Below are 25,885 nucleotides of genomic sequence, written 5' to 3'. Positions count from 1 at the left end.
TAATATACCTTTTTATTCGAGATGTGTTGGTTTGCAGAAAATTCACATGAAAGCGTTTTAGCTAGAGTAGTTTCCTTTATACAATCTACAAATATTGAGAAAATCGGACGTGACAAGAGTTAGTCAAGATAATTCGAGTTATTTATTGACCAGTTATAGAAAAAAGTTAAATACATTTATTTAAAATCTTTGAAGTATTTTATTTGTGCCATTAAGAAATACTATTAAAGTTCAAAATTCATTTTTTATGTCCATTGTCTGTGATGAATAAAAAAGCTTAAATTGTGAAAGTATTTAAATTAATTTTTTTAAAACTTCAAAAAATTTTAAAAACCCAAAAGTGGGCTAAATAATTGGTTTTTTAAACGGGTTTTTCAACATAACCCCATTGGGTCCGATTCGGCTCAGAAAAGTATTTTTTCGTTCCACTCTATTGTACAAACTTGCTTATTTGGTTTCCGCTTAAATAAAAATGCGCGAAAAAACAATTCTATATTTTTCTAAAAAAGTTATTTGAAGAAATGAGTGAGACTAAGTCTAACTCATTTATGAAGAAACTGCTGTTTACCTGCATCCGGAAGTATACTAAGTATTCGCATATAGCTAAATATCACGCGAGTTCTGATGGGTGGGTAAATCCTCTCCCTCCACCCCTAAGAATCGAAGGTTTTTTTAAGACGAGTTAATTCTGCTTCCCTTGTCAAATTTTTACAAACATTTTTTACCCCCTGTTTAGAACTTATAGCCATGTGTTTACATCCTTTAGAATAAATTTATATTCTCGGCAATTTACTTTCGGTTTGTTTTCCCCAAATGTAGAAGATTGGCGATTTGGCCGCCCAATTGCAAATTTTAACTGAAATTTAGATTTTACATTTTGTCTAACTGCATATTTCTGACCAATATCAATTGTTTACAACACTGCCATAAAAATAGGAAAATCAACCTTTACAGTAAAAACTGACATCTTCCGTAATCCTACCAACATTAATATGCGCTTCTTTGAGAAGCGAAAAGTTTGAATACGGACTGTTCTTTTTAAACTTACTCTTAAAATTACTTGCAATAAACTCATTTACAAAAACGTTCTGAAAGTAGCCAAATCGGCTAATTAGAACAAACACGTGCGGAAAAAGATTATTCTGAGGGAGTTCCAAACAAATGTAGACACTAAGAAGCTCTTGCTTAGTTTGAAAATGATTTATTACAGTAAATATATGAACAAGAATAGATACAAAAAATACAGAGCAGCCCCACGTTCAGTTTAGAAAGGTATATTAAAAGGATATTCCGGATGATCCTTCATTCTGAAAAAAGAAAAAGTTGTTACTGGAAAAATAACATATGCAATTTATTCCTTTAATAACAAAGATTTTTTTTTAAATAATATCTACCCGATGGAATAAAGTGCAGTTTACAGCATTTAAACAGACTTCGGTAACCTTTGTAAATTTTTTTTATGAGGGAGTATTTTCGTTACAGTATAATGTTAGTACTCAACGGTTTAAATGTTAAAACTGAAAGATATTGATTTGAAATATTATTCAATTTCATTAAAGTTAAAATTTTATGATTCCTTCACTGTTAAAAATTTTCCGGAAAATTTACGGTAATTGTTACTGGCATCCATGTTGCCAGTAACTATTACCGTAAAAATCAAATGTTACTGTAAAATTTTACGGTTTCCTCGGTAGGCCACAGCAACCAGTTGGCGCTGGGATCGCTTATTTCTCCGGTATAAATTACCGTAAAAATCAGCGATGCGTCGGCGATGCAATTTTACAGTAACAATTACCAGAAAATCTTCCTGAATTTTTAACAGTGTTTGCTCTCACGGAAATAAACAGAACAGCACAAAGCTTCAAGAATTAGATTTACGCTTAGAACGAAAAAAGTACTTTACTTCCGATTGCAAAACTATTACAATTTGAGTAAGAAAAGAGTGGAATGACCAAAATATTTTTTCCTCTGGAAGTATTTAATAACGTGGAAGAGAAGATAAAACTTGTTATTTAAATGTACCAAACAGTTTCAAGCTTTAGCTTTCATACCAAATAGAACGCACTTGACATGCAGTTATATTCCTGAAAAAGTTATAGAATTAAAATAGAATTCTAAATGAGAAAGATTTTTTTTAAAGAAAAAGCAGAAAAATTATTAATTTGAATTTTTGGCATCTTGAATTCAAATTATGTTTTTCGCAATCATGAGCATGTATGTGTGTGAATGCGCGTGTGTGTTTGTGTAGGCGCATGTGTGTGGGTGCGCGTGTTGTGTATGCAGTGCTGTGTGTGTAAAGGCATGAGTGTGTGTATGAGTAGGAGTGTGTATGCGTGCGTGTGTGTGTAGGATATGGACGCAACCTGGCCATCCAGAGAGTTAGTTAATGGTGACTGGGGCACGCTGAAGATATTCATGAACACAAACTCTTTCGAGTGCCCATTCCGAATAGATACCACTAAGAGTTCTGGGACAAGGGGGTAACCGTTTCATGCCTGGATCGAAAGTCCTTAGGGTCATATCTAACCGATTAAACCATGTGTAGTGGTAGATACGGGTAACCCTGGAAATGGAATAAATATGTCTTATAAAAGCAAGGCTAAACATTGAAATTTTAATCAAATCAACCGAACAAGATACTAGAGAAACGAAATTTCTCTAACCTGCTGTTAAATCAGGAAGTATTATTTTGAATTCTAATAATATACTGGAGTGCAAGCTTACTTGTCAATGGAGAAATAAGCCGAGGCCAAACGAAGGAAATAGTTTCTAGTACCTTCCTTGCCCGACATTCGGGTGAAATTACGCTCTTTACTTGAGAAATCCGATTAGTTAAACCGTACCAGTACTTAACCTTATGTCAATTCCTGTTAATCTTCAAATGTTCAACTTTACCAGCTAAGCAGCGCTGAGAATTTTATCCATTTGAATCGAAGTGCCAGCCAATAGCAGCTCCGTAAACAGGCGGTGATCTTAATAGCGAAGTAGGTAGGGTAGTAGCTTTTAAGTGACATTTTCTGTTAACTTGTTTTCTACCGCGCGTCGTGACGTCACTGCTAAGTAAGCTTGCAAGCAAGTGTAGGAAGTTTTGGGAACAGCGAAACCTAAATGCAAACAAGATGCCAAATATTTTAATTGCATATCTGCAAAGTGCCTAATAAGGAGCATTTAAAGGTAGACTACTCCTCCTAAAAAAAAAAAAAGGACTTTCTTTTCGCATCACTGACGTTTGATAAACGAAGAAAGACGACCGTGTTGACAATGTAACGGCATTCAACCAAGGGCATAAATTTGTATAGCTTAGTTTTTAAATTCATTTTTGATAAAATGTTTCCAAGAAGTCGAGCAGCAGGAAAGGTTAATTTTAATTCGTTTAATACACTCCATCTTAATAAACCGATGTTTATAACATCTTCAATGACATTAAGGAATTAACGGAAAATAGAATAAGCATGTTGTGTTCAAACTGCAAGTTATTTTCCTATCGACTAAGTTTATGCCACAAAATCAAAAATTGTCGGAATACATCAAGAAACTGCATTAAAATTCAAGAAATATTAAAAATTTGTTTACTTTTTGTAAGTAAAATAGAATTTTATTCTAATTAATTGGACTTACCCTTTCAAAAAGTCAAAATCAAAAATACGAAGATTCTTCGGCATTGCTCTTAAAATAGAGTTATCCTCTTCATCCAGTTGAAAGTCGAAAATCTGCAAAGATATGTTAAGTAAATTTGAAACTAATATTCGTAGATCTTAACCCAATAGATAATCCGAGTTAGAAACTATTTTTACAGCGCTGCACGCTAAAAACTTCAGCACCTTTTTTCGGTCCCAGCATTAAACTTTAAAACAAATTAACAATTGAATTAAATTTTTTAAATTTAAAACGCCCATTAGATTAAAAAGAGCGATAGAACACATGAAGTATCGTAAACACAAAATATTTGATGAGCAAACAATGCAATTTCTTCAGCTAATAAACTAATCACGCGGAAACTGGTGCCTCAAATTTGCCGACCAATAACAAAAAGACCCAAGAGTAAACTATACCAAACACTATTAAATTGCGAGATGAACTAACCACACTAGTCAACCCCAAAAATGCATCCGGCTCCAAAAGATATTTTTGAAGTATTTTGCCTTCCCCAAAGCAAAAACTATAAAAAAATTGAAATTTGGTCTCGTTTAAGATACAGGGCCAACTAAGATAATGAATTCTCAGAAATCCTCTTCTCCTGGCAGATAGATGGAAGGGATCCCCCCCCCCCCCATGGAACTGACTATTTTCCTAACTTGCACCCTCGGTTGGGATAAAAATCAATACACGACAACCGTAATGGACAAGAAATTTAAGTTCCGGGAAGATAAATTCTCAAAATCAGCAAGAATTCAGAGTTCTAGGTAGATCCACCCATGCTGATTCTGCTGGATGGAATGAAGAACTTCGTTAAAGCTGTGAACAAAGACAATTTCCAATACCTCAGCTTCAGGATATCTTTGAAATTTCCCTTTAAGTTTAAGGAGAGAATTTTTAAGGGCCCTCCCCTAATACGAATAGTTATGTAAATGATTTTTGAAAAAAGTGGCGAGGGGTGAAAAACACGAGCCTTTAAGGGTGTATTACAAGTATTTCAAAGCAGCAGAGAAGACGAGAACTAAAGACAGTTGATCAAACAATCCCTGTAGAAGTTCTGTGACCATTGAATAATTTTTCTCTGAAATCATTTTGTTCACTTCTAGGATATTTTGTTTAAAAACTAATGCTATGAGCATGAGTAGAGGTTTCACCAAGATATCTTTACAATGCAACGCAGATATCAAGGCAAGGTCATTGGGCCGAGTTAATTCTCACCAAATGCTGCTGAACTATTACAAGAGATGATCCTTTAACGTACACATCGCAATCGAAAATGCAGCCTTTACAGCAATAAGCCAAAAGCAAAAGTTGATGTAAATTGTCTATCAAATAACTGGAAACTGATATTTAGAACCATTGATTACTTGCAAATCAAAATTTATAATGTGACTCTGCAGACTATAAATTTTTTCTACGGCCTTAGCCTTTTTTAATCTCTAAGAGCTTGAAGAGTTTACCTGAATATTTTCTTTTATCCTTTCAGGTTTTATGCTCTTTGGAATCACTGCAATGTCACGTTGCACCAGATACCTTAAAAGAACCTAAAAATTCAAATAGACACAATTTAAGTAACTAAGCTTTAGAATAACTCACATTTAATATATATTGCAGTTTGTTTGGAGTTTTATTAATTAAAGGCTTAAGATTCCAACCAGGTTTGGTTATCCAAAATTAGTTATAACTAAGACTAATGAGAAAGGCCTTCTTGTGGTCGTCCTTCCAGCTGTAGGGTAAAGAGTTCATAATCTGACATGATTAGGAGTGGTGCATGTCATTTTAGCTTCAAAAATCTAAAGGCTTGGTGAAATCAGCAAGAGACTAAAAGAACGATTTATATTCAAACCAGGGCTAAAGAGCCCGAATCGGGAGTAGGGCTTAAAAAGAGCGAGTTTCATTTTCCAACAAAGTTCGCCACTCTGCCAATGCTTGCGGAGTTCAGCTCTAAAGTTCTCAGCGCCCGAGTGTTATTTTTGCTCCGAAGCACAGATTTAACAGGTATTTTTTGCAATCATTGTCAAAACTTTACTTTTAACTTGGTTAAACGCAACTTTGAACAATTTTCATAAAGATAACTACATTACCCAAGTGCTTACTAAAAATAGAAATTAAAATGCATGTGAACAGTATATTTTAGCATGATATTGCTCAAGTAGTACACTTAAAAGATTAACTATACAGGAAGTCGAATCCATGCTCACCTCTAATTATAAAAAAAGTTTATCACGATCCTTCATTTCAGCTTGTCGATTTAAGCGACTTGTGAGGTTTGTGACGCTTGTAGCACTGTCACTGCAAGGTTTTACATTCGAATCAATGAAAGTTGTCAGTCTTGAGTGGTTTGGAGAAAAAAGATTTAATCCTGACCCAATTATACTTACTGTTTGACCACGGATTTTATGTAATTTGGTAATCTGCCAAGTAAAGACGATTCCATTTGAATGAATCTAGCAGGGGAGAAGGGAAATTGATGGGATTTTGATGCACGCATGGGATTTATTCATTTATTGCATTCTCAAAAATAAAATAAGAGGAAACAAATAATTACCATGGAAACAAAAAGAAAATAAAATATCTTTATTTCGTTCAGGAACGTAAAAGCAAAATGCTAAGCTCAAAACTTTAATAAACAAATCTATTTTTGCCGTGAGAATATAGATCGAATATACTTTAGATTTAAAAAAACACTGCTCTGAGCAAATTTTTACAAAATAAGACTAAACATTAGAGTCAAAAAGTGCACACCTGAAACAAACCAACTAACATTCCTACAAACTAATAGATACGTCCATTTCAGTCTATAAACCGGATATTAGCCTTTCCATATAATCTATTGTTAGACAGCATGTCTGACTGTGCTGCCACATTTCAAGAGGCTTCCTGAAAAGGATTAAGTATCGTGGCGCACTTAAATGTTGCGTATGTCTAGGCGAGATACCATAACTAAAGTTTCTCGCTTGAAATATTAGCATTATCATGTGGGAAAATGAAATAAACTTACACCAGATCAAACCAATTTTTTTAGAGCCAGTTTTTAAATAGCTGCCTTATTTTAAGGTAAATATAGACAATAGGAATAGTTTCAAAAATAAGTTCTGTAAATAGCGTCTTTGTAGCTTATCTCACTTCTTCACCAAGACTATCTAAACTTTCAATTAACTTTTTCGTACTTTACTGATAATGTGTAAAATAGAGCAACCTATACATTGCTTAACGTGAAACTGTAGTGGAACATTAGAAGCAAAATGAGAGTACAAGTACAAATGAAAAAGCAAATTCCCCAACAGGTGCTGAAAAGTTAACGAAGCCAGCTTTTTTCAATTCAAAAGAAGCTAGGCACATCCTTGAAAACTGGTAAATAGAAAACAGAACAGTTATTGAGTTTTACAATCAGGTTACGATCCCATGGAGCCAAATCGATTTGTTTAGTTGAGTATCAGCAATTCGTACCGCATTGTGTTCTACATTTTAGAGCATGGATGGTTTGGGCGTAGTAAGTTCTCTATTTACTTAAGGTGTATCGACTTCCTCCAAAGTTTACATCCTATATGGATAGGAAAATATTTTAAGCCAAAATGTACCAAGGTCTAAAGCTAGAACATATCGTCGCCTCAAAGCAACAGTATTATATCTAACTATTATTCCTGGGATTAGATGTCTTACTGTTGCTCTGAAGCGACGATAGATACGAAATTGAGAGGCAAAGTAGATGAAATTTGATCCCTTGGCTTTGTAAACTTTGATCAGAAACTGAATTATATATGTATTTATAGCTGCGCTTCAAAGTTCAGTTTTGGTTTGGAGTAATTTAGGTTGAAACTTTCAAGTTTCAATTGAGAAACTCATGGGCTCTGATTTGTTTTTTGCCGAAATTTCCTCAAAGTTTATATTTCTTTTAGCTGAATCTAAACCTACACGTAATGGACTGCTGCCAACTGTTGCTCAGAGTTACTTGGAGTAATTGACCTTAAATTTTGAAAACTGACCCTAAATGATTCCTCCATTTTTTGCTATCATCCTTTGAAGACACTAAGTTACATAAATGCTACTACTTTCAAGCTGAAATTTCAAGAAATAGATACTTGAAGTCTGTATTCAACTTATTGTGTCAGAAATCTAAAAGAACTTTTTATCCAAATTAAGATTTAAAGGTGAAAGATTCATTTGAAAGCAACAGCTTTCGAGTGAGATTTAAACATTAGCCGAATATAATATACTATTTGGAAAAGATAAACCGACACTAAATAAGGAGTTACCAGAAGGTTTGACACTATATATGGAAAAAGTAAACCAATACTATTTGCATTGGCAACAATCTGTTTGCGCCAAACACCTCATTGACGTCGCCAATTGGCGAGTTTTTGTTAACATCTAGTCTGGTTCCTATGAACGCAGTAAACACAACTAATTATATCATACCTGAGCTGGAGTCTTCCCATGCTTTGCACAAATTGGCTTCAATTTCTCATCATCTAAAAGGCGTTCCTTTTGAGAACCCCTAACGAAAAAAACGAACCATTAAATATTAGTTTTTTTCTTGGCAATTAGACAAGAGTAAAATTGAAGGTTTAATGTTGCTTCTTTGAGCAACAGTCATTGTATCATGGTAACGGAAAGTAGACTAAGATGATGACTTTGATTTGTCATGGGTTTCTTTTGAAAGACTGCATAAAGGGTTCTCTTAAGTTTTAAAAGTGATTAAAATTTTTATTCTGGTGAATGCCATTACACGGGAATGTTTATGGAAATCAAATTACAGATGGCCTGGCACGGGAGGGTAAAGTTCGACCACGAAGAGTTGACCCTTCGCTCCTCGTTTCAGAAGTGTCCATATACGTAATGGGCAATATGGAAAAGTTGAACGGAATTGGCCTTTGCGTTGATGGCTTAAGAGACTGAATACGCCAATTTAATTTTAAGAAATTACACAGAGATTTGAAACATTTGAATTGTGTGCGGTCAAGGCGGACGTCTCATTGGACAGGTAACATCCTAAGTAAGAGAGTCTTTAATTTCTTTCAGCAGATATTGATTAGAGAAAAACAGCCTTCTATAATTTGAATTGGAAACTGGCCAGAGTAGGGTTGCAGTAAAATATGCAAAGCTTGTCATTTTTACTTTTTCGCCAACTAAGTGCAGTTATGCCTGTAACTTAAACGTTTCAGGTCTAATCAGTCATAACATAACGAAAATACTTTAACATTTTTTCATATCGCCAAAATGTTGCTATATATTCAAAAATATGGCACATTTCCTTCCTTTTCCTATTTTAAGGAATGAACTTTTCTCAAATGATTGACAAGTCAGCAGTCAGACTAAAGCCGCCAGACTGCCTCATCTCGAGGTAGATGCCTTACTCAAATCGCCTCTCGGGTGGAACAAGATTAGAAATCTTTGGTTACAGTTCGAGTTAGTTACCATAGCTTTTAGCAATATCGTAATTTTAGTCCTTTAATCAGTAGAACAAAAGATGTTTTTCACTATAAGATACTTACATTCCTGCATTAACCATATATTCAACAAATCCAGGAGATGCAAGAGAACCATACGATGTGAAAGAAATATTCAGCTTCTTACAAAAATCGTGCAACTCATATTGAGGAAGGTAAGCATGACACTCAACCTGCAACAGGAAGTTAAGTATAAATTTTCATGAAGCGTTAAGAACTAGTGCAAATGTTAAGATTTCCAAGCTCTAAGTTGTGGAGCTGGTATTTGTTCTGATTTTTTAGATACACAGTTTGCATTGGATTTTACTTGAAGTTTTATGCAAGAGTCCACATTTTTATTTATTAAAATCTTTTCCAGTCTCTTGCAATACATTTTAAATTTTAGAATAACGGGGAACTAAATTCTACAGGTAGTTAATCTTCTAAAACCAAGCTATGTACGCTAAATTTTAATTTAAACTAGAGTATTAAAACACGTAAAATAATTTAATATGCGAAATTCTGAATATTCAGTAGCTCTTATTAGATAGAAATAGCTTGCAACAGTCGAAGTATTTTGTGCAGAGATAAATTTTGTTCACTATAAAATCAGCTCAATTTTTGAGTCAGAGTTATAAATTTTAAATATAAGCTATTAAGAGTTTAATTGAACACTACAAAAGTTAAGAGTTCCCGAGATTTGATAACGTTAATTCCTACCATGACGACAGAGGTTCAAGTTAATTCTTTACTAGTTGAAACTATCTTCGTATTCAAAATTAAAAATCTTAAGCCGGAACAATTCCTTGACACAATAAAATATTGTCAAAAGTAAATTTCTATTATTCCTAGCTTGTCATTTCGAGTGTCACAAAAAGTCACACCCGGGACGTAGAATTGACGTGTGACAAATTAAACAATGCTACCCTTAGTTGTCAATAAAACAGTAATTACGGCTTAAATGGTTTAGATTAATATGATGCAACATAGCACTGTAGTGTACTAAAGACAAAAAGGGGCCATGTTTATGTTCATACATTTTCTGCACGAAAATAACCGTGTACTGTGACCACGGATTGTATGGAAAGACAAACATCCGTTTTACAGCCGGAAATGGACGAATCTTATTTTTTACCGATGTCAGATTTTGCAGAAGCAGAGTCTCATTCAAATGAGCGGAATACGCGGAAATTTTTACTTTTTCCCCTTATTCACATAGATTCGTCTTACCTGGACGTAAGAAAATTCCATGCAATCCGTGATTGGACAGTACTGAAATTATTTTGAATTCGAAAGTCGAAACAGAAATCTGTTCTATCTGGTATGAAGCATTTGTAAAAAAAAATCCGAGACTTGCATCTTTGCAGAAATTTAATGTTAATTGAACAAAAATGTTTCCATATAGATGTTGAGACGGCAAAGATTATCCAGCGAGAAAAGGATTTAAAGCTTTCTACCTAATTTAAATAATTTTCATAATTTTTCCTACACTTCGTACTCTACTAAAAGGAAAAATCCGTAACATTAAATGAAACTACCCATTTTGCTTAGTATCAGAAACTTACCACTTAGTGAAAGATTATTATATTGCTAGTATTTATTGTAAATCGAGAAATGCGTTTTCTCAACGTGAGCCGGATTGTGTTAATCTTGTGGAGTACGCCGAGAGAGCTTATAACCAAACTTTGTCCTCTTACCTTTAGGTCCTTTTTTCTCTGCAATTAAATAATAAAAGCTCCCTGATTTAACAGCTTTAATGTACCAGATTATAAGCAAGGGTGCATGAAAATGACAATCTTATATAACTAAAAACTGAGCATATGTATCTACGTCCAAGTTGCTTCACCTGAACGCCAATGAACTGATCATGGAACCAGGTATCAATAGATTCCCAGTTTTCCCGTCTTTGTTTGGCTATTTAACATGATCCTACGATAATAATTAGCGAAGATATCAATTAAAACTATTCACAGTTCCAATAAACTATAGGGGGCGCAGCAGCCACTGTCTAATAGCGGATGAAAAAGGCAAAACAGACAGATGCCGTAAATTATAACTTGCTTTAAAGCTAATGAATGACAGTAATTTTTCAACGTGTTCGAAGGAAACTTTCTATTCCTCTGAAAGTACATTGCACCATTAACCGTCTGAAGCCTTTAATTTACCCTAAAGAAAACTCGTGGAACGGAATGTTTTACCTTTTTCTTTAGTATTATTAGTAACCGCAAGGTGGTGTATTTGAGTTCTGGAGTTGCGAATTAACCGACACTTGGATTTCGACATAAAAATCCCTATTTTTTGAAGGGCTTTCTGAATTAAAATTATTTAGTGCTTCATCTCTACTTTCAATTGCAATGCTATCATGAAGATTTTTAGTGTAAAAAAATCATTAAGAAAGATACCTTGCCATTTTTTTTCTCGAATATGAACAAATAAAATTCCGGCTGTTTTGAGGTTGTTCCTGTAATGTGGGAATTTAAAATGCATTCTGCCGCAAAATTCCAGGTTTTTTATTCAATCTTAACTGTTGAACACGTGACAACTTTTGATTTCGAGGACGCCAGTGCAAAGCCGAGCGAGTAACTAATAAATGTAAGAGGTTAAACACCCATATTATTAGGCAATTTTATTTGCAATTGAATGAATGGAGATTTCTTTTTCAGTCAAAAGTTTTATTTTTACTCACCGAAACTGGTAGAATAAGCAGAAAAATAGATTCAAGAAATATTTCTTTCCAACGTTTAATTTTAAATATGATTTTGAACTAAAATGTTTTATTGTGTGACGTCACAAGTGACGGAAGCTATTTTGAAACAGGAGCGCGTGGTTGTCTTTTGGCAAGATATCGCCTTAATGATTTTTTCCACAGTGAGCAATTTATCAGCGGAACGAGTATTGTTACCAAAATAAAATATTCATTCAACGAAGTCTGGCAGTGTCCTGAAACTTTATTCTGTTAACCCTAGCAATTGGCTCACTGTGACCTCAGCAGCAAAATTGAAAACAACGGTAAATGTAGTTTGAGATTTTTTTCAAAAGAAAAAATAAAGTCAAAATTAAAAAAAAGTAACTTACAACGATTTTAATCACGCTCGTTCAGAAAAAAAAACTTTTGAAAAATGAGAAAAACAACCGAATTCAATGCACATAATATAAGTAATTTTAGAGAAATTATGTCGCATATTGTTACCTGTAAATTAGCAGGTTTGATTCTTGCATTGTCATATATTCTCTGAATTTGTAGACTATTGAAGTTTGAGAGTCCAATGGATTTTACTAACCCTTCGTCAACAAGCTCTTCCATTGCCTAGGTAAAAAGATAAATAGCATGTCATAGCAGAGAAAGAAATCTAAATCTGTGCAATTATAGATAGAACAGTTTAGAGTTTTTGAAGGTTTTATTGATTAGTCTCGGGACTTAAAGTCGATACAGAAACAAAATCTGTCATTTACAGAAGGGGTGAGGGGCATACTGAAACTACGAACGGAGAAACTTAACTCAAAATTCGAACTTTTACAAATCAACTTTATTTTACATTTTTTAAATTAATGCAGAAAAGTGATGTATGCTGTAGAGGCGATTTGTAGAGCATCTTCTTTCTGTTTCAAGAAAACGAACAAGCAGCAAAAAAAAAAATAAAAACCTGGGATAATTTGTTCCAAACTTTTAATTAAAGAATGCATTCCAGAAAGGTTAGACATTTTCAACAAACATTAGTAATACTTGGCAATTGGCGTTTTGTAAAGACTTTTCTAGATATATTGTCACCGATTTGTATAGCAAACTAATAATTTTGTCTTCAGCCAGTTGGAATAGTCATTTCGTGTTAAAAGACTATAGGGCTAGGATGGTGCGGAGGGGCGATCCGTCCCGGGAGGCACTAGCTTGGGAGTGGCAAATTGATCCTTTTAAAATCAACCAAAAAACATTTGCCTAATAAGGAAATTTTTTTAATCTTGCTGCAGGCAGAAAGAAAATTGCTTCGAAATCTACCAGACTAAGCAGAATTTCTTATCACTACCAGAATAAAGTTACTTTGACGCAAAATAGTTTTTCTTGGTAGCATAGCAGTACTATCCCTTTGTTTTTCTTTTTAGGGTTGTCAATGGAAAGTCATCGGACTAATTTTTCTTTTATACTGTTGCGATTAACTCCAACAGTGAAGAATTTTTAATTTTTGTTAAGAAAATTTTAATACTTTATTTTAATGGAGCTTCTTGAAAATCCCTTTATAAAGCAAAACCTTTTTCCCATGAGGAAAATGGCGATAAGAATACGAAAGGAAGAGGGAGGTGTAAACTGGCGCACGAAACAATTCAGTGCCCATTAGAGGCGGCTGATAGTTTGGCAGTTTGAAGTAATATCCGACATTTTTTCATCTATTAAGCTTTACCGTACATGCTTTCTTGTGTTTCTCTGAAAATAAAGCAAGAAAAGCGTAAAATTCCAACATATCCCTATTGTTAGTATGAAATCCGAAACTCTTTTCCTCAAATGTCTTAAAATATCATTTATACAGATACTGCTCTTTACTGTTCCACCATAGTTTTGGTCGTTAAACGTTCTGGTATTTTTGCGAGTTGAAGCTCACTAGCTTCATTGCACTACTAATGTTAAATATTGACAAAATGCGTTGGAAAAATTCTCCTTGATATGAAGTCTCCATAAATTCTCAGCAAAAATTTTAGATTATCGTACATCATTATCCTCTTGTCAAAACACGTTTTTCCCTGGGTTACATTTACAGAGCTTAAAATATCTGTAAGAAATATATTCGTTTAAAGTAACTCAAAATCCTTCACATAACGGTAGCACATTTTAAATGTGCTTTGGCTCGGCATTGCCACCTTGTATTTTCTTTTAATACCTATAGAAAGAAAAGATTGTTCCTTTCTAAAATAGCTCTTTCGGATAAAGATTTAAAAAATGAGCTTTGAGTAATGTTTGTGAGTATCGTGAGGTCCACTTAAACCAAAAGTCCAACTTCTGATAGTTATGTTACCTATTTTGGAATATGGCTTGGACAACACGAGTTTTACTACTAGCAACACCAATGCAAAGGTGTCATGCCAGATATTGGAGAATCTTAGGCTTTGTTCTTCCACAAAAAGATTTGTTTTGTATCTTATTTCCATTGCAAACTAACATTTTTCAAAAATAAGATGATCTGACAAACGTAAACAATTCAAAATGTACACTCTTTTCCATTGCAATCAACACCCGATACGCTTCATAGAATGAGATTTTCTCGTGAACGACAGACAGTATTTGAAGCCAACTTTGTTTTTCTGAAATAACAAAATTGGAAAATCCTATTTTAAAAAGGTAAAGTATTATTTTTCTAATGGTACTAGCGAAACTAAGATTGAAGGTAACAAATTTGAGCTAAAGCGCATTGAAAACACCTAAATTTTCTTTACAACGGACTTCAATAGCTAGTTTGGATAACAATTTACAAAATCAATATTGAAGCCCTAAAATCAACCAATTAAAAACAAGCATTGACAAAAAAATTACGAAGTACGATATTTTTTCCAGAATTTATGACTTCGAAAAATATAGGACAAACTTTTCCCACTCTGCTATGTCGAGTGTTTACATGCCGGCTACTCAAAAGCTAATGAGCTTGATCGAAAAGATTAGAACTTGATAAAAACTAAAATTTAAGCCATCAAAATTTCATGTTTCCAGTGCAATACAATTTTCTGCAGCCATAGCCTTAATACGGCAATTAGTTTCACAATTCCGCCACTTTGGAGCCCCCATTTTTAGGGATCCTGGATCCACAAAATTTGAATCTTGGAAAATGAAAACTTGCAGATTAATTTCAAAGGCATCTCTGCAGCTATGTAGAATTGCAACTAAGTTTGAGGGATCCTGTTTGGGTGGGGATGATTTGAAAAATCAGGTCCGTTGACGTGGATTGACTATATTTTCGTCCATGCTTAGTTTACTAAACTGAAAGTTGGAATTAAAGTTTGAATTCTTTGAGACGAAAATACGACACTGAGAATAAAATATATTTTTCCGTTTCCAATAGTGGGAGCGAATTTACCTTGCGTTCTGTAACGCGTTGATCTTTATCATTACGTTTGAAAAATTCACTACCGTTCCAAATTTACGACTTTTAACAATAATCCTTTTAATCTATGAAATTGTAAAAGTAAACCTAAGCCTGTTATAACTAAAAGGCTTACAGTGGAAGCTAATACAAGAGCCGATGTTAAGACCAATCTTAATTTTATGCATTAAAAGTCTTAATTGTGTCATGTAATCTATCTTTAAGGCAAAGGATAAAAGCTTCTTACTTTCCAAGTTGTCACTAAGTCAATTGTGTAATCTCCTTGATAAGTTCCAGTTTCATCTACGGTGTACACCTCTTCATCCAATTCAGTTCTCTGAAAGCATAACACTCCGTAAAAATCCAATTACAACCAAAATAAAGGAAATAAGTCGAAAAACTAAATTACTTACATTTAGATCCGTGGAATTTCAGTTTGTGACTACGTTTTTTTATACGATTCAATATAAATAGTTTGGAAACATTTCCCTTAAAATTATCGACATGAAATGCTGACTTTAGCAGTTTTCGTTTAGCAATTGAAAAAGTCAAAGACAAATTATGCTGTACCAAACATATTATTGGCGGAGAGTATAGGATAGAAAACACGTGATAAAATATTACGCTAAATGCAAAACAATTTAAGACGTCGGTTTATTTGCCGTTTTGTTTCTGTTGAATTTAGAGAACTGCCTATACAGTTAGAGACAGCTTTTGATAAATTAGAAACTCTACTGATTATAAACTTCAAAATATTTTACTTTCTGAATACTTTGAAGCATTTGATTTGAAAAATAGTCGTTCAAACTGAGGGGAAGTTTGAAAACTATTTAACCCAAAACTGAATAGTTTGTTCCTGTCACGTTTCAACCCAAAGATGATTAGATAGTTTAGTACTAAAGAATAAAATTTCGTTAAGAATTTAATTATTCGTAAAATTGAAGAGTTTTTAACCGCTAGGTAAAAGTATTGGAATCAAAGACAGTTAGGAAACCTATAACTTTATTAATCACAGCTTCAATCTCTAAAACAGGGTTTTGAACAGTAAACCCACCCTTAAATTGGAAGTTTCTTTTATAAGTTATAACATTTATTAGAAATTACGCAAAACCAACGAAATTCAGCTTAAAACTTCATGAATAAGTGTATTGAGCACTATTAAAAATGCAAGGACAATAGATTGAGTTATAAAATATCATGCATTCCGTCACAATTTCGCGATATTGCATCATTATTTTATCAATATTACGTCGTCATTATTTACGTTGTTTTGGTTTAGATATTTTTTTAAAAACATTAATGATGGACAAAGTAAATGAAAAAACATAAAAAGGGGTCAGAAACATGTTTTGATTCATTTTTTTTTCAGAGAAACGTTACGGTGTCCTTGCTAATATGTACTCTATGTAATCAAAGACAATACAAAACTTCTATTTTCAATCCCTCGTTGATCACCATGAAGTCGAAAAACATCGTCCCAGAAAAGAGAACCACGAGTGAGGCAGTCCACTTTCAGCTATCATGCCATGCAGGGCTCTCAAAAAGTATCTGTTTTACAAAAGGTTTTTCTCAGTCTTCACAGCGTCTCTGCAAAGAAGCTAAGGCGTTTACAGGGATTAAGAGGAGGAGACACTCCAAAAGAACTGCGCGCTCAAGCTCCTCGACCAAATTTTTAATATTTTCGCCATTGAAATCCACCGAATAGTGGAGTATATTAAATCATTTCCCACAAAAACGTACCACTATTCCAGCACAGAAAACATCTACGTCCTTGACGAATATCATGCATTGATTCTGGCTACCAGAAAGGATCCCTTCACTGTCAAAGTGCTAGGCCCCAAAGAAGTCAAAAGATATCAGTCAATGGTGGCCAGAGTTTTATAAGAAATCCTGCGTCCATTTGAAAAAGACCCGCCCGGGCCACAAGAGAGATTATCACGATTTATTCTCCGTCAGTTCCAACAAGATGTACGTGTTTGATTTTTCAACACCTAGGATCCTTATTGCTTTTGACCGGATTGACGGTCTTAACTACAACAGTTACAAACTCTTGAAAGTCAAGAACATCCCCGATCTACCAACTACGCCAGCATACACTCACTGATCAGTTGCCCATCAATGAAAAGAAGTTTACTAACATTAGAAAGCTCCTCTTTCACATTCCCGAATAACACAATGGATTCTATAAAATGATCCTCTTGGGGAAAAATACCGCTTCTAACAAGGCCAACCAATTTGTAACATTTATACAATTAAAAATATCTTTAAAATAAGTGTAAATAAAATATTTTTTACTGCCAAAAATCGATTGATTTTGAAAAGGGCGTAAGTCATCTAATTTGCAAATTCGATATTTGATCCAAATTAAACCGGAAATTAACCAAAACTTCACTGAACATATGTAAAAGCAATGCCTTTGGAACGACTGCTATGGATTCATAACTAATTTGTAACTTGAGATAAACGGTCTTATCAAGTTTTCTCAAAATCAATTACTGGTGACTTACGCCCTTTTCAAAATCAGCGATTCAAATATTTATGAAAGTTTGACAGCTTCACTTTCAGACGAAATCCATAGAAATCTGCAATTAACATGTCTATTAGCTGTCAGGAAGTTTCCAAACTTATATTTATGATGTTAAAAATAGATGAAAAGTATATCTGAAAAACAATTACATTCAGGAGTGCAATTTACCTAGCTAATATTATCCCCCATAGAGCTAATCCATTGATTTAATAATTATCGAAAATTTGCACATTAAATAAACCCGCTTTCAGATCCCGATTTACTGTCCAGGATAATTTAATTTTATGGATTAATAAAGTAACATTTTAAAATTAAGAAACTTAAGTAACATAGTGTATGTGTCGAACCAGAGGCTTGTTTGAACACTTAGGTTCCTATAATAATTCTAATTCAAAACCCTCAATACATTGATTTAAGAGCTAGAAACTGCAAAAAAACTTCAAATATCCATTAAAAGCTCACGAAGCATAGAAAAGACTTCATAAAAATGCTGTAATTGAAGTATTATTGTCATGTACTTGTAATTATAAATCTTACTCTTTTCTGTGGATAAAAGGATTACAGGAAAAACTAGTTACCTTTGAAGCCATTGGACAATGAATCAAGTAGAGGTCAACATACGAGAGCTGCAAGTTGGACAACGATTTCTGGCAGAAGTATTTCACCTCTTTAAAGCCATTCACGGGAAGCTGCAAATATAGCGTCCAGTTTTAATTCTTGCTGCTAGACATTTCACTGAAATCGAAGATCTGCAGGCTTTTAAAACAGTAAGCCGACTCTTTTCTTGTGGATGTCATCATCCATTAGTCTTAAGTTACTAAGAACTCTATACAGATGTATTTCCTTGATCTTGCTTTGAGACTAGCACTATCCACTCATGGTTTCGTACAGCTCATTTCAAGAGTAGCTCCTTGTAACGAACTTTTATTTTTTAAGTGTTAGTTTTATAATCATAAACTAAAATCGGCTAATTAGTTTTGCCATTAAACCCCTTTCATTTTGCGATTAAAAAGGGAAAATCTCAATATTCTCTAATCTGCATTAGTAGTAAGCAACATCGATAGAGAACAAATTGGACCAATCATGCTTTAACAATGTCGTTTACTGCTGTTTCATTTTTGCACAAAATTCATTTATTAATGTCGTAGGTAGTAAAATGCTTTGAGATTGATATTACGCTTACGTTTTGGGTTTTTACTAGTTTGTTTTAAAAATTGAAATCGAATTAAAAATTAACACTTCATCGTTTAAAGATTTGAATGTAAAAAAAATCATTTATAACTTATTCCGAGAAATTTCAAAGGTTTACAGAAGCCTTAACTATTAGCCAGACCGCAGCATTGAGTAATATTCTATAGCATTAATTGTAGCAATAGTTATTAAAAGATAAAAATTACTAGTTTTGAGCATTTTTAACGATTAGCGATTTTAAATTTGCAACGCCAGATTTAAACATATCACGAGGACATTTTCTAATTTCAACAACAATGGAGCATGAGCTATTAACTAGTTTCCCAACGAGACGGCTCACTTATTTCCCAGGTACGATAACAAAATATGAACGTTAATAGCCGAAGAAATTCAAGATTTCAATCGGTTAAAAGCATTTTAACCTAAAGATAAAGCTGGATGAAAAGACAGTGCTTTTACCTACAGTAGCTCCCAAAAGTGTTCGTACACCTACTACTTTCAATGAAATATTACCCTATCCTGTGGTTGGAATTATTTCGGTATAGGTATTTAATTATAACATTTATGATCAATTTAAAAAAAAATACACGATATATTTAAACTTAAAAATTTTTTAAAATCAAAAACTAAAAAGTGCCGGAAATTTTGTTTCGCAAAAGTCTTCGTACACTTTAAAAAATGTCTATATTTATTGAATAATCTAACTTTTTACTAAGTAATTATTTAGTATAATATCATGCAGTATCAACAAGACTTTTTAAATGACTGGGAATAGATTTTTCTTTTTTCTTCCTTTTTATGCGTAATTTCCGAGTAAGTGTTAAACCACACTTCGAGTGTTACTGTTTCTAGCTCTATTTTCGTTTCAAAGCCGTATTTTCGTAATCTAGCCTCTAGATATCTTTAAATATGTTACATTAGGTTCAAATCTGGAGATTGAAGGGGTATTTTCTAAACTTAGGACAATTTTTGAGGCACTAGACGCAAGCGTTGAAAACTGAATGCTTCTTATCGTTATCTTGATAAAAAAAACAAAATTGTTTCCAAAAACCAAACTTTTGGCTAAGAGTTTAAAATTGGATTTTGAAATATTTAAATGAACAGCATGAATCATTAATTCAAAAAGTTCCAAACTGCCAAGTCCTGATGCTGATATGCACCCTCGCACGAGAACCCCTTCACCGTCCTGATAAACTGATCCAACTAAGTTCTTAAGATCAAGTTCCTCATTTTTTCTTCTATTGACAATTATACAACAATTTAACCAAAAATGTCGAGTTTAATTTCATCTGTAAGTGCGACGCTATTCCAAAACGCTTTGGAGCTTATCTATCTTTTTTGCGACAAAAAGCGTGAGCTTTCAGCACGAACGAAAAATCTCTACGGGAAGAGTTTCCATTTAATTCAGTTCATCAGAGAACTTGCCGAACAATTTTAGGTCAAAATTAAATATAAGTTTTTCATTAAATTATGCGAAAACTGTTACAGCACTCAAATGTGTATCTTGAATTTTTTTAACTGTAAATCTCCGATCATGCTTTGTCAACTTTGGCCGGTGGACCTTTTCTTGCCTTGTTTTCGGTCCCATCCTTTTCTTTAAAGCATTTTATCAAGCACTTTACTATAGAATGGAATAAATTGACTAATTTTAGAGACATTTCAAACCAATTTACCTCCACTGAGGATAATTTCGAATGGTGTTTCGTTTATTACGGATACCAGTCATTTTAAAGTAATAAGCACAATATTAAGGAATAAATCTACAAAAAATTGAAGCCAAATTACTCTTAAGGGCTAAACCACACAAAATGCAAAAATAAAAAACGAAATATGATTTTAATTATCAATTTATTCGGAAATATTAGTGTACGATGACTTTAGTGGCGTATCATTTCTCTGTCTCTTCGTTTTTTCGACCCATTTCGAAAAGATCCGTCAATATTTTGAAAAAAAACTACAGGGTTTCATTTAGAACGACATAGGAATGATGCAAAAAAATATTGGACTTCATATTCGAATTAAGTTTCGCTTCATTTTGGTTTTACTAAAAAATTTAAAGTGTACGAACACTTTAGAGCCACTAAACGTTTTCCTGCTGAAAAATTAATTTTAATACGCAAATTCAAATAAAAAGTTTAAAACGATCACAATTATTTTTACCTTTGTGGTAATGAACAAGTCCTTTCTCTCCACAACACCTTTGCTGAAAATCTTCTGAAGAGCTTTCCCGATGATAGGTTCATTTTTATAAAGGAAAGCTGTATCGATATGACGATATCCTGCATCAACTGCAGCTTCCACAGCTGGTATAAGGGAATCTTCCTTATCAGCCTTAAAAAGAAAGTTCCGTTAAAGAGAAACTTAAAAATAAACAGGGCGTTCCGTATAGACACTGATAGAAGTAAAACTTTTGTATTGCAGGGAAACTGTTTCATTGTTCCTTAATCACTTGAATAGCAAACGTTGTGTTTTTATTATTAATTTACAAAGTTATTTATCTATGGACCATTCCATTTAGTGGCACGTGACATTTCAGTATATTTGTTTCATAAATATGCTGAAAAACAAGCTAGAAATTTTATTAGATAGCAACAGTAAGGATTTGTTATAAGAAATCCGTAGAACATTAAACTTATCGTTTTTAAATAAAATTTATGAACACTCAAAAAAAATGCCCGTGACCTAACGGGACTCTTATGGTTCGTGTCCCGTCGCTGGCATTTTATTACAAATAGAGTTCTTTACTGTTGCTATTTAATATTTCTAGCCTGTATTTTTGAAACAATATTGTGACAAAACTACTCCAAATGTCCCGTTCCGTCACATGAAATGGCCAGCAACTGTTCATCATTTTCGTTTAAGAGAAATCATCTTTTTCTTACACATAAATATTGCATCACAGCGCAATCTGATCGATGCCTACAGTGGCGCATTTTACAAAGCGCCAAGCCTCGAATACATCGGACCCCGGATCGAGTCCCGGCCACGAAGTTAAGCATAATAACAAGATGTTTTATCTAAATGAAGAAAATCAATTGTAAACAACGAAAACACTAAACAGTATGAGAAATGTGTGTATTACACACGAATTTCAACTGATGCCCCATTGATAGCCAGCAGCTACACCAGAGGAGTATACACCACTACGGACAGTGAGGAAGTAAGCAAAAGCAGCGCATGTGCGAGCTTTCGTCACGAAAACTTGGTCGTCACTCCGTCACACAAAAGTTTGCAAATCACAAATTCAAAAACATAAAAAGTCACTTCAAAACTGAGAATGAAATTCCCTTGAGGTAATGCTACAGGATTAAAGTTTTGCTAAGGGCTTTTGCCAGCCTCAAACGGAGTGACTGGATCCCATAAAAGTAATCTGAAAAGATTTGACGTAAACTAGGGAGACTTTACTAAATTAACTGACAGAAGCATGACAATGTTAGCATACTGTTGAACAAGTTTACACGAAGAGCATCCACAAGCAAGAATTATGCATACGGTTAATAATTCCTATAATCATGTCATAGAGCAATTTCAGACATAAGGTGCTTTTGCACTGGAAAGCATAGATTTGAGGAAAACAAAAGTATATCAGCAAGAACAGTGGATTGAGGAAATTCATTCTTAAATCTGAAGGGAAGTTCAAAAGGAAACATCACTAGTTCACGAACTTAGAGTTAAGTAGACACATTAAAACTTCAAGCATGTTTATGCTATTAGAAGCATTTAAGACTAAGACTCAAATAAAATTTATAATAAAAACAATTTCAAAGCAATTTGAATTCTGACATTTTGAATTAAAATTATGTATTTCGCAATCACGAGTTGCGACAGGACCCTAGTCATTGGAGTTAGTTTCTAGAAACGGCTCCTGTCCCTCCAAGTTTGCCCCTCCTCCTGGGTGGCTACATGTGTAGAGTTGTGTGTGTGCGGAGGAGCGCGTGCACGCATGTGTAGGCTTTGTGTGCGTAGACCTGTGTGTATGCACATAGGCGTGTGTATATGAGAGTGTATATGTGTGAGCACGTGTGTACAGGACATGAACGCCTCCGATCAGGAAAAGCGGATTCCGACGCGCCTGCAGAGGCAGTTGGTCTAAGCTGAAAAAGGAACCTCAACGCCAAGAACGGTCAAGTGAGAACAATAAGCAATCGCGATTGCTCAAAGCAGCTCTGATAAAATAAAAGCTAACTAAAAAATCCACCGAACCTGCGACTTCCAACAACTATCGAATGAAGTTACTTTCTTCGTTAATTTAAGATGAACTAGAAAAACCGTTTAGAACTGATCAGTAACAAAAGCATACGTTTAGCCTCAGTATCAAGAGATTACTTTTATGGATAAATAACTCGGGTCTGATATTTTGCATACGTTCAAGCAGGATATTAGTTTTGCATTACCTCTTTTCTGCCGTTTATTGTTCTGTTATTTTCAAGCGTCTTAACATTAGTTTTATAGCTTCTTTTCAGACCAGTATTGCCATTCAATGATCTATGTAAAGCATCAATGTGTAGATGCTTTAACAAATAGTCTTAAAAACCATGTATTTACAGTCATTGAAATAATCTCTTACCAACTAACACATCAAACGAAATCGTTTATAAGAGCTACACAAATTGAAGAAACTATTTCGTATTTCAATGTATGGTTAATTTTTTAAATACGTTTTAATAAATTTTTTCAGAACCCCATTTTTTTATGAAACTAACTTACTCTATCCAAGGAACTAGACACTTTCAATGTTTTAACCATCATTTTCAAAATACGACTCAATGCTACTACATTCAGTATACTGTTCGAAGAACTTATAAAACTCAGATTATGCTTCAAACTACAAATTGTTATAGCACCCATTTTTGTTAATAGTCACGGCAGCATGAATTCCGACGAATCTTTGTGGGGAACATTCCTGAATACAATTATGTCATTAATTACAAAATATTTTGTAATTAAATTTTAAAAAATTTAAATTTTCTAAAGTAATTTAATATCACAAATCTAGTTTTGTTGCTTTACGTAAATGTAAATTTGTTTCATTTTTTTTCCTATTACTAGAAGAAATTTCTGCCAAATAAAGTAAGATTTGGCTTATTCAAATCCTTAACCTAAATAGTTGAATAACTCAATATGTTAGGAACTGCTGCCTTTCTAGTTCTATACTTTCAGTTTTAATCTATGTTAGAATACCTAACTTAATACTCTTTACACTCGCTTAGTTTGAATTAAATCCTTGCTAGTATAAAAAAGAAATATTTCTAAGAAATACTGTACCGATGACGTTTTCACAGTGACTTGTTTTGATAGATCTATAATGAACTCGAGAAAAGTCCTACCAGGATGACTGAAATTTGAGCTTTTTCATTGGACGAGACTTGACATTCAAAAGCGCAAAAAGAACCAGTTTTGTTTCAATGTGATTTTAACACTAGTCAAGTTCTATAATACTTGTCCATACGACAAGCATTTAGATTTACGTAATCGGCAAGAAATGCTTGAAAATTTAACCCAATGCCATTCTAAAGCCTCTCATTTTTGTACCTCAAGAATTAAGTTCACTTCACCAAAATGTTATCCAGAAAAGGATTCCCGAATTTAAATTTAACTAAGATTTTAATTTGCTTTTTTAACTTAATACAACTACTACAATGTAGAAATACCCATATACATTTAGTTTGTAACATATGCCGAGTTTTTCCAAGTTCCCAATAAAAAAATTATGTTTCCCTTTTTAAAATTATGCGCTATTTTTTTGCGCAAGAACAAATTAACTCCATTTTGAAGTATTTTAAAAATTAATTAGGTGTTATAATGCCATAAAAGTTCCTGAATATTAAATTAACAACCCTGTTCTACAGTAAAAATGAAGAAAACCCTTTATGTCAGATGAATATTGAATTTAGTTTGTTTCTCCTGTAAAGTTGGTCTTAATGCAGATGACCAAATTTTGAAGATATTTATTTAAATGGCATGAAATTCATTTCAGTAACTATTAGTTTAGACCAACTACAATATTTTACGAAGCGCAAAGTCGAAATGTTTTAGAACCAAAGATAAAACATTCCAATATAATTTTTAAAATTTAAGTTTTAACACAGCTACTAAAACTTCTAGAGACTACAAATGAAAAAAATGTTTTCAAATTGAACAATTTGAAAAAAGACTTACTAATGAAGTTCCATATCCAATTATCGGCATTTTATTACCATCTGAAAATTCAATGTAGTTGAAGGCGGCCATGCTGCTGGTTGATCTAAAAAATATAAGCATCGCACAATGAAAACGTATCCATATTTTACCAAGCTACATTCAGCTTTCTTTAGTATTCTTGAAATGCTTAAATATTTTAAGTGGAAGACTGACTTTGTCATACAAAGAACAGAGCGAAAAAGGTAGTGGACATTCAGCTCGAATGGCGATGCCCAGCAAAATCTGCCTTACAAAAAATGAAGTCTATTTACTGTATTTGAGAGTTGCAGACTTAGTGATGCGAGGGATATTTTCGGCAAAAAAAGATTTCAAACAGAACCCGAAAGATGTTAGACTTTTGTTCCCGGGTATTAGTAAAGTTATTGCATTGAATATTATGGTATTTATTAGGAATAGTTATTGCAGGAAACTGCCAAAATTGTCTTGCTAAATCTACCCCTCCTCAAGTTTAAGTTTTTGTAGGGCAAGGTTGTGTTTTAATTTGAATTGCCGTAGACCCTCTTTTTACGCGGGTTTTTTTACGCGGTTTAAGATTTGACACCTTCATTTTATTTTAAGCGGATGAGTTTCGGTTTTACGCGGATGCGGCAATGCAAACAGATAAAATTCTCCCCTCTTTCAAAATCAACTAATGTCGTAAAGTCGAAATGTTTTAGAACCAAAGATAAAACATTCCAATATAAATTTTAAAAATTAAGTTTTAATACAGCTACTAAAACTTGCAAAGAATTGCAAAAATTCTTAATTACTGCCAAAAGACCAGCTTCTTTTTATAAAGAAAAAGACTAAATTAGTTTAAATTTTCTTTATGCATGTTGTGCATAACAAAACTCCTAAAG

General features: G+C 33.5%; 1 protein-coding gene across 1 annotated transcript; it reads right to left on the bottom strand.

Annotated features, from left to right (window-relative positions):
* Positions 1-1,246: 1,246 nt before the first annotated feature.
* Positions 1,247-25,076, bottom strand: LOC129227672 (1,5-anhydro-D-fructose reductase-like). Its single transcript, XM_054862264.1, has 10 exons — positions 25,005-25,076; positions 21,006-21,176; positions 18,233-18,343; positions 15,375-15,464; positions 12,256-12,372; positions 9,132-9,259; positions 8,056-8,134; positions 5,097-5,180; positions 3,619-3,710; positions 1,247-1,307 (listed from the first exon to the last, which is right to left on the bottom strand). Exons 1-10 carry the CDS (start codon positions 25,074-25,076, stop codon positions 1,265-1,267), a joined length of 987 nt encoding a protein of 328 aa, XP_054718239.1. The 3' UTR covers positions 1,247-1,264.
* Between the last annotated feature and the right edge of the window lie 809 nt (positions 25,077-25,885).

This window comes from Uloborus diversus, chromosome 8 (genome assembly GCF_026930045.1).
Source record: "Uloborus diversus isolate 005 chromosome 8, Udiv.v.3.1, whole genome shotgun sequence".
NCBI classification, from domain to species: Eukaryota; Metazoa; Arthropoda; class Arachnida; order Araneae; family Uloboridae; genus Uloborus; species Uloborus diversus.
The sequence above is the reverse complement of the archived record's forward strand: the minus strand, read 5'-3'. Positions and strand labels throughout refer to the sequence as shown.

Bases quoted from the DNA above. Each gene is read 5' to 3' on its own strand.
- LOC129227672 (XM_054862264.1), bottom strand. From the start codon at position 25,076: ATGGCCGCCTTCAACTACATTGAATTTTCAGATGGTAATAAAATGCCG. The intron at 8,135-9,131 runs GTAAGTATCTTA...TTTTTTCGTTAG, and splicing joins TATATGGTTAATGCAGGAAT to GGGTTCTCAAAAGGAACGCC. The intron at 1,308-3,618 runs GTAAGTCCAATT...TTCTTTTTTCAG, and splicing joins GATTTTGACTTTTTGAAAGG to AATGAAGGATCATCCGGAAT.